Source organism: Tupaia chinensis, unplaced genomic scaffold (assembly GCF_000334495.1).
Source record: "Tupaia chinensis unplaced genomic scaffold, TupChi_1.0 Scaffold000305_1, whole genome shotgun sequence".
Classification (NCBI taxonomy): Eukaryota; Metazoa; Chordata; class Mammalia; order Scandentia; family Tupaiidae; genus Tupaia; species Tupaia belangeri.
Genome location: NW_006159795.1, coordinates 1,704,138 through 1,714,370, shown reverse-complemented (window position 1 = coordinate 1,714,370; position 10,233 = coordinate 1,704,138). Strand labels below are relative to the sequence as shown.

Below are 10,233 nucleotides of genomic sequence, written 5' to 3'. Positions count from 1 at the left end.
TACACTAGGTGCTGTCACCTGTGGTTGTGGCTGGTTTTTCGCTCTTTCAGAGATGATCTGAAAAAGAAAAAAAGAAATCTGTCATGGTGTTTATTTCAGAAGGGACACCAAAGCAGATATGGCTTGCTTTACCATCTTGAACTATCTAACTATGGATTTTTACCTCATCAGATTTTCCCTCCTATTAGATTCTAACCTAGCCAGACTTTAACTAAGTACCCTTTGGGGATTCTATTTTTTTTGGCAGGTGTTTTGTTTTACTGCATCCTCCCTACTAAGCGGCATTATCGCTGTGCTCTGATTGCCCTTGAACATGGTGCAGATGTCAACAATTCTACCTATGAAGGAAAACCAATATTCCTCAGAGCCTGTGAAGATGCACATGATGTTAAAGACGTGTGCCTGACCTTTTTGGAGAAAGGAGCCAATCCAAATGCTATCAACACAGTATGACTATTCCTGTGATTATACATATTTCTTTTTCCAATTACTGTCTTATCAGTATAATTTTTGCATTTAAATAAGCTAAAAACTATCCTGTTAGCTTATAGACTGTTCATTTCAACTCATCATGCTTGAAAATGATGTGCTTTCATTATCTTCTATTGCCATGACTCCACAATCTGTTTCCTAATTATGTTGGTAAAATTGGTATTTATGATGTGCAATGTCAAAATATGATCATAAAAAAATAGTAGAAAAGGTATCACTGGTGCCTAATAAACATATTATTCTTGGGGGGAAAATATAGTCCTGTTTCTCTTATTCATTTTGTTACCTCTCCTCATTTGACTCATTCCATTGCATTGTCTTTTATAATTTTCAGACACTAAAAATAGATTTTCTTCCCATTTGAAAAACTATCAACCTCATTTTAGCACATTTCACCCATTTTCCTGCTTTCTCTCTCTCTTTTCTTCACCAGAAATGCATTACTGTAGCATGAGGTTCTCATGTGAACATTTCACTTGGGCTATGACAGAAAATTTTTTTAATTTCCTGACTCGTTTTGGAATTCTACATTTTAACCATTAATCCATTGTACTTGCTTAATTTTTCTTTGCATTGTGAAACTAAGAAAAAATGTAGAGAACTAAGCTTGTCAAACTAAAGTTGAGTATATTCATAACATTTTATACCAAATATGTTATTTCAGATCACAGGAATAAACAATATTTGATTTGTTTGTCCAGTCCACAGGACGCACAGCTTTAATGGAAGCATCAAGAGAAGGGGTGTTGGAAGTAGTTCGAGGGATATTGGAACGAGGAGGTGACGTGAATGCATTTGACAATGACAGACATCACGCTGCTCATTTTGCTGCCAAAGGAGGCTTTTTTGATGTAATAATATGCCCTGTGTTTTAACATTTGTCACTAAAACTTTTCTCTCCTTTTCTCAAAATTTTTATATATCATATAGGTGCACTAAGCTAGAATTTTTTCTAAGTTACCTGTGTTGTTTTCATCTTAATTTTCCCTAAACAATGCCAAAATTATATCTTTAAAAACATATTTTATGTTCTAGCACTTTATTCAGTTTTATCTGCTTATTGATTTATTCACTTAACATTACTACTACTATTTTTCAGTACATTTGACCATGACAATGAAAAATGTACACATACCAAAACTACCCCATATTACGTTTCCTTCATGTATTAGAATCTTCAAACTGTAATATGATCTATGTGTGGGGAGAACAGTGCTGTCATATTCTTACATACCTGACATTTATGTGTATATAAGAATACACCTGAATTTTAAACTGCAAGTACTCCGATTATCTGAATGTGTCAGTAAAGAATTTCTCATAGATACAGTAACATTGCAGAAACAAAACAGTAATTAATACTATTTTTTTTTTAGAGAGATTTTTGTTATAAGGTACATGTACTTGCCAGAGAGACAGAAAGTGAGAAATCACCCCTGGGGGCAGGGCCATGCCGCAATCTCTTCTCCTCCATTCTCCACTTGGGATCTTGGGCACACTCACGTGGGCTTGGTGTGAGTTTTAATCCACCAGGTCTGAGACTTGAAACACTTTCAACTATGTGGGAGTCCAACAACGCAACCATTAAACCATCCATAGGTCCTGACTACCCTATTTTTTTAACTTAGAATTTCTTCTAGAATTTCTTCAGTTTTGAGTGTTAAGAGAGTTATCTTGGGGCCACCAGGTGGCACAGTGTTTATAGTGCTGGATTCTCACATGGCTGATGTGGTTAGAGTCCTGGACCTGGATGTTTGAAACTCTCACTGGGCACATGTGCCCAAAATCTCTGGAGGAGAATGGAGGAGAAGAGATTGCAATGTGGCCATATCTTCTGGGGGGGTGACTTCTTACTTTCCCTCTCATTGACTCTCTGTCTCTCTCCTCTCTAGCCAGCACATGCATTCTATGGGGAAAAAAAAAAAAAAAAGAAGAAGAAAAGAAAAGAAAAAAGAAGTAGTTATCTTTATTTTTGTCACTTTTTAAAGTCTCTTTCCTGTAGTAAAATTATGCCTAACAATAGAAGTCACATTTGGGAAAGAATTTGCTCCCCTGAGGTTTGCCCTATTCTAATATTTTTCTTAACTTCCCTTACCTTTACCAAAATATTGATGCCCCATCTTAATATAGAGTTTTCTATATTCTCTAGATCAATGCTATCTGATAAAACATTCAGTGATGAAAAACTGTTCTATATCTGTGACAGCACTGCAGCCACATATAGCTTTTAAGTATTTTTTAAATTATTTTATTTAATTTTATTTATTCATCATTTATTTTCATTTGACAGAGGGAGACATAGAAACAGAGAGAGAGAAAGCAAGCAAGCCACCAGGCCCAGGATTTGAACTGTGGTCGACCATGTGGGAGTGTTCAGCACCCTAATCACTATGCCACCTGCTGATACCCAATTCTGAGTACTTTAAATGTAGCTAGCAAAGCTAAGAAACTATGCTTCTAATTTTTCTCAGTTGAATTCATTTCCATTTGAATCTTCAGTAGCCACATGTGGGTAATATGCAATATCCTGGATGGTGCAGGCCTAGGTGCCTGTCTTCATTTAGTACAGATATGTTCCTATTCCTCTACAATATCCACTCTTTATTTTTCAGATATTGAAGCTGCTTTTTAGCTACAACGGAGACATGGGACTGATTGCCATGAATGGGAACACACCACTTCATTACGCGGCCATGGGCGGTTTTGCAGATTGCTGTAAATATCTAGCTCAGCGAGGTAAAATTGTCTGGCAACATTGTGCTTCAACGATGTATAATTTACCTGTGTCATGGATGAGCTGAGAATTTGGGCCTGTCACTCGTCAGTTGCTTCTCTTTTCTACTTGCCAAGCTTCATTTGTATGCATAAAAAAAGCTGAAGTTTTTTTTCTTACACTACCTTCTATTAAATCATGAGTCTGGTTTTAAAAGTGTTGAAAACTCATTTCTCCAAATGCTTTAGGTTGTTGTTAAAACACTAGAGGGGATTGTTCAGGAGTCAACTAGTTAGTAAAAGTGCACCCAGTTGATTAAATCGTTATTTTGAAAAATACGAACATCTATTTAAAAAATGGTCAGACATTGAAGACTATTACCTTTAGTCTAAATTTTTAATTATTTTATTGAAAAAAATGGGGTAGTATGTCAAATGCAAAGATAATTTTCTTGATAATTTGTGATTATGGGGTAAATATTTTTGGTGGAAACAGGAAAATTTTATGAAAATTTTAAATATAAGTAATGTTTGTTATGTTATATTGTCTTCTAACTTTAAAGTAACTATTAATTTAAGAATATAAATTGGTATCTATACCACAGTGAGTTTCTTAACATGAAACTATTAACTAGTTAAGCTAAAAACTACACATCAATTTGTTGTTATTTACATGCTAACTGTATATTAAGTTATTTATACTCTGCTAGCAAAGGAATTGTACTTTGCTGAGTTTTGTACATTTCTTTCCAACTTATGATAAATAGGCAAAAATTTAATAAAACAGAGAAAATACATGTTTTTCTTTCCTCTACATAGGCATAGAATTTTAGAAGTCACTAAGACCTAAGATCCTAGAGTATACCCATTAATATTATAATCTAACATGCCTACATAGCTGATCCATTTTCACTTTTATAAATTCATACCTTTCATATTTCCTTGAAAACTAATAACAATAATCCCCTCAAATAATAAAACTTTTTAACAAATGAGGAAAGAAAAATATATCAAATGTAGTTTTTGTCCTCTGACAAAAATTTGTCTTCTCTTGTTTTCCAATCTGCCACTAATAGCAGTTTATTCTAATATTTTAACTTTGTGTATTTCTTTTATTTTCTTTCTTTGGAGAGGTTTTTGCTATAGGGCGCATGTGCTCACCAGAGAGACAAAGAGAGACAGGGAGACAGAAAGCGAGAAATCACCCCCTCCCCCCCCAGGGAGGATGGCCACGCCGCAATCCCTTCTCCTCCGTTCTCCTCTCTGGATCTTGGGCACGCACACACATGCACCCAGTGTGAGTTTAAGCCACCAAGTCTGGGACTTGAACTGCGGTCAACTACATGGGAGTCCAGTGGCATAGCCATTATGCTAACTATTCATCCCAACTTTGTGTATTTCTGAAAACTGAAGATCTGCCTTAGTTTAATATGTGGACTTATATTTTATTGGGACAAATATCACCACACATGTACTCTATCATTTATGTATTTCTGATATAAAGTCACAGAAAGCACATTGAGAAACTAAAGGCCAGAGCTTGCGTCATGCAGGAAGTTCTTGCAGACCTTATATTTATAATATTAATAGTCACACTGGGTTGTCAGAAAAGTCAGGCATTTTTTCTGTTTTTCTGTGCAAAATATGTGTCATAATTTTTCCAACAACCCAGTAGTATAGGTCATGCAGAAAGGTCTTGCCCAAGATGCAGAAAAGATCTATTTTCTTTCAAGAATCATAAGACTATGTCTAAAGGAAATGTCTGAAAATGTTCAAGTTCTTTAGCATGTTCGAGAAGACAACCATATCACTAGGTCCCATGTGGGTGACCCAAATCCACAGCAGAAGTGTTATCTTAATATCTTCCATTTCTACCATTGGAGTCTTCTATTTAAGGCAGCCAGCACAACAAGAAAGCATTAGCAATGGTGCTCATTTCTGAACAAACTCCCTAAGTTTAGTCTCTTCTGTACTTCAATGTAAATCATTTATGCTGGCTGGATTAGTTCCCCACCTTGAAATATCTCCCTGAATATGCTCTCTATGGAGTGAATATTGTAGTCCTGTAGCTGGAGCAATTTACAACCCCCTGTAGGCAGGCAGGAGTCATATCCAAGGGCACCAGAGGGTGGTTCAGAGAAGTCCTCCTGAGGGCTTCCTGAAGGTTCTCCTCATCAGCCCTTGGTTCCCTGTGTTCTGTGGCACCAGTCAGCTGTAAGTTGAGCATCTTTATCGTGAAGGACCAGAAATCACAAAGGGAAAGAATGGATTTTTGATTTATTAATCATAAAAGAGAGGACAAGTCCTACGTCAAAAGGATAAAAAGGGACCAGCAGATGGCAAAACAGTTACGTTGCTGAACTCCCACATAGTTGAGAGTCCCGGACCCAGCAGTTTAAAACTCATGCAGGGCATGTGTGCATGCAGGTCCAAAATCTCAAGAGAAGAAGGGAGAAGAAGGGATTGCAGCATGGACATCTTCCCTGGGGGGTGAATTCTCGCTTTTTGTCTCTCTGTCTCTCTGGTGAGCATATGCTCCCTATAGCAAAAATCTCTCTCTAAAAAGGAGAAGAAAAGAAACGAAAAATGCCTTCAGAACTTTTAAGTGGGGATATTGGACCCTTTTTTCCACATCAAAGATTATAAGTAGGAGGAAACTAGAAGCAGAAGAGAAAAGCTACAGTAAGTTCAAAGTTCTTAAATCCTTAATGCAGGAGTAAATATAAAGAGTGATGTGAAAGGAGGTAAATAAAACCACAGATACTCCAAATAAGCAAAATAGCTAAATAAAAAGAGAAAACTAGAATTACTATGGAATTACTATGCTGTGGTATTATACTAGCCTTTTAAAATTTCATAGAAAATGCATATAGTGAAAATACTCTGAATGGATTTCGGTTTTGTTTGCTTTAAAATGAACTATACTTTAATTCCATTTTTCTATAAGTTTTTGGAGTCCCCACTTACTACAGCTGGGTCCCCTTCCCAATAAATCACTGCTCCTAAAATTTTCCAAAAAATGAAATTTTGGAATTGTGCATTCCAATACCCTTTTTGAATTTTTCTGTTATTAATACAATTATCAACCTTTGTATAAAAATGTACTTTTTGACAATGTTAAAGAAATTGTTAATCTTGAAAAATATGGATGATTTTTTTCTTGTTTTGGTTTTAAGGCCTTTTTTTTTGTTGTTCTCTCAAACATAAAAATGTAAAATAATACTATGAATCTTACTGTGCCCATCAAGGAAAACACCTTTTTGACAAAAAAAGAAAAAAAAAAAAAGTAAAGTGTCGAAACAGTATGTATTATTTTTGTATACAACTGCCTATACATTCTGGTATGGCAGATATACTGATTGAATACCAATCTTTTTTGATCATGTGATGCTGGCAAAGCAACAGAAGAGCCTTTAAACACTAGAAAGAGCTCCTTTGTGGCCTAATTTATTTATACATCTATTGGATTTTTGATGTCTCAAGACATCTATTATGTTTTACATAGCCTTCTTGGTAGCACTAAATATATTTCTCAGGCATTTGTAAGAGTTCATTTATTTGGAAACTATTTACAAATAATGTTGAGGATCAGCCCCTTAGCCTAGTGGTCAAGGGAGCTGGATTCTACATGGACAACCACAGTTCTAATTCTAGCCCAGAGACTTGACAAATGTGGCAGTTGTGTGTGTGTGTGTGTGTGTGTGTGTGTGTGTGTGTATGTGTGTGCCTAAAATTCTGAAACAATGGAGAAATGTAAGAGAAGGGATTGTGGCATGACCATGCTCCATTTTAGGGGGGTGGGGGGGGTGCTTTCTCTCTCTCCCTCTCTCTCTGTCTCCCTGTCTCTCTCTCTCTGGTGATCCCATAAATTGCATGACAATTGAAAAATAATAATAATGTCAGTCTTATCATTTGAATTAAGGGAGGATTTAAAAGCAAAATGTATTTTGCCTTCCAACCTGCATGCAAATATAATACTAGAATCCTCAGACCTGATTAAGAAATAGCTTTTTTTTACTTTTAAGGAGGAAAATCACAAAACACAGATGAGTATAAATTAGGCTAATTTAATGAAAAATACAGATAAAATATACTTTAAGATCGTATGAATAAACAGTCTAAATTATTCAAAAGAAGCAGATAAGGTCAGCATTCTGAGTTTATCAGGTCTTATGTAAGTGTATGAATCTTGTTTCTTCATTCCAAATTCAAATATACCTTGTTCTTTTCCTGTTGGCATGAAATCTCTGTAGCAAGTATCTCAATATAACATTTCCTTCAAGTATCTCTAGGAATAAATGTCCTTATACTTTGTGGCCAGATCATATAAATTGTGAATTTTCTCCCTCCGAATTCACCTAAGTAAAGCTTATAGAAAAAAAAAATCACAGCTTAATGCTGTAATTCTATTTGTTAAAGAACTATTTCTTTAATTTTATTTATTCATATTATTATTATTATTTTACCAGAGAGAAACAGAGAGAGAGAGGGAAATTGAGAAAGCAAGCCACCAGGTACAAAACTGAACCATGATCAGCCATGTGAAATTGTCCAGCACCTTAACCACCAGCCGCTGGCCCCAATGCTTTAATAATAATAGCTAAATGTGCTCTTCCTATACAAATATCATTTAGGGATACACTTTAGAGCAATCACTCAAAATTAAGAAAGCAGTTGGATGAATGTTATTTGCAGGGCCATGCAGATGCCTTAGCACCATTGTAATAACAATGCTTTATGTTTTAGGATGTGACCTTAAATGGAAGAATTTAGATCATAAAACACCCAGGACTGTGGCAAAGGAAGGTGGCTTCAAAGCAGCAAGCAAGGAAATACGTCGGGCAGAGCGAATTGCTAATAAACTGTCCAGACCAGGAGCGAAAAATCCTAATCCAATATGGGCCCTTCGCCTACATGACTGGTCAGTAGAACATGAGTCTTTCCTTCGAGAAGCCTTTTCGTTTGTGGACAAGGGTGATGGGACTGTGTCTAGAGAGGACTTTGTGCTGACACTGGAAGAGAGGCAAGACTACGCAAACTCAGAACAACTGGCTTCCATAGCTACAATGCATGAAAAAGTCCGAGGAGGAGGGGTCAACATCAATGAGTTCTTCAAAGGAATCAGATACTTACACAAATCATTTGTCTTGGGATCTTTTGGGCCTAAGAAAAGGAAAAAAGGGATAGGCAGAAAGGGGAAAAAAGGCAAATTTGTTTTACCCTTTCCCATCTGTGTCATTCCTGAGACTGCATTTCCACGCCGCCTGGATGGTGGGCCACCGTATTACATGATTGAAACCTATGAGAATGTAACAGATAGCAGTCGGTTTAATAGAGATCGTCCACCAAAACATCCCATTCAGGATGACTCTGCTTGGTACATTGATGATCCAGGGAAAGTATTTTCAAATATTAATTTTATCACCAAGGCAGGAGACCTGGCTTCTCTGAAAAAGGCTTTTGAATCAGGAATACCTGTGGATATGAAGGATAATTATTACAAAACACCACTTATGACAGCCTGTGCTTGTGGAAACATAGACGTAGTCAAGTTTCTTCTTGAGAAAGGGTATGTTTTTTGATTGAGTGAATTTTATATATTTTTTTCTTTGTTTGAGAGGTTTTTGCTATAGGGCGTGTGCGCTCGCCAGACAGACAGAGAGAGACATAGAGACAGAAAGAGAGAAATCACCCCCCCAGGGGGGATGGTCACACCACAATACCTTCTCTTCCATTCTCCTCTTGGGAACTTGGGCATGCAAACACAAGCACCCAGCGTGAGTTCTAAGCCACCGGGTCCGGGACGCAAACTGCAGTCGACTACGTGGGAGTCCAGCGACATAACCATTACGCTAACTGCTGGTTTCTGAGTTTTATATTTTTATATTTCATGGATGTGAACCAAAGGCCTTAAGAGACATTCAGGGGCTAGTCTGGTGGCCTGGTGGTTACGGGAGTCTGAGCCCACATGGCCAACACTGCATTTCAAATCCTGGCCCTAGTGGCGTATAAAACATGCCAGGCACATGTGTGTCATTCCCCAAATCCCAATAGGATGGAGAAATGGAGGAGAAAGGATTGTGGCTTGACTACACCCACTAGGGAGTGCTTTCTCACCCACTTTGTCTCTCTTTCTCTCTGGCGAGTGCATGTGCCCTCTATCTTACAAAGAAACAAACATTCAGTTTCAGAATTTTAGTAGTATGAAAAAGTGCTTCATACTGAAGTCCTTATTAAATAGATCTGAGTCACAAGGCTAATAGGCATATAGGATCGTACATGCACAAAGACAGTTTGCCAGTAAGAATCATACACAAAATGAAAGCCAACAAGTTTTCTTGGGGCAGGAGGACTTTTCAGAGTGGGTATTACTGGCCTGTCAGTAGCAGGCCACTCACTTTGGTGTAAGAGCTTCACCTAGATGGTGTGGAGTCACGTTTTAATCTGCATCTTTTCTTTGTGGGCATCCCAACAAATTCAGACAAGCTGGATGGTGACCATAATGATGAAGGGCCTGTTTTAGTTCCTCTAAAACCCTCTGTCTTCCTCCAACGAGGGCTATCTTTTCCGTGGCTCATTTTAAAATGTCTTTAAGATATCAAAACATGACTTTTTAACTTGGCTTTTTAAACTAAAACATTTGTTTAGGTTTTTTTCTTTCTATCACAGTTGTATGACTGGGGGTAAGTTTCTTAACATCTTTGTGCCTCCATTTTCTCATATATTTAATGGGAAAAAAAAACGGGACTTACAAAATTTGTTGAAAATTAAATGAATTGAAATATATTGAAATATGTAAAGCACTTAGCACAGTAATGGCATACTTGAGCAAAGGTATAAGTGTTATTATTACTATAATGTTTAATGTTGAAGAAAATATGACATTTGTATGTTATCAAGAGGACTTTACAGGAACGAATGAGAATTTGAATTTTGGGATAGTGCATTTCTAAATAGGACTAAAAGCTTAAATAATACATTATAATGCTTAGAATTTTAATAATGGAGTTTCATTTAAAAATTTATAAC

At 36.7% G+C, this 10,233-nt stretch overlaps 1 protein-coding gene across 1 annotated transcript in view; it reads left to right on the top strand.

Moving 5' to 3' along the window:
* The window catches only part of ANKEF1 (ankyrin repeat and EF-hand domain containing 1), a 30,453-nt gene that overhangs the window by 12,975 nt on the left and 7,245 nt on the right, over positions 1-10,233 (top strand). The window contains exons 5-8 of the mRNA XM_006150916.1: positions 248-447; positions 1,194-1,343; positions 3,105-3,228; positions 7,951-8,773. Of these exons, the coding sequence (XP_006150978.1) occupies positions 248-447; positions 1,194-1,343; positions 3,105-3,228; positions 7,951-8,773 (1,297 nt within the window). The remainder of the gene's footprint in view (positions 1-247; positions 448-1,193; positions 1,344-3,104; positions 3,229-7,950; positions 8,774-10,233) is intronic.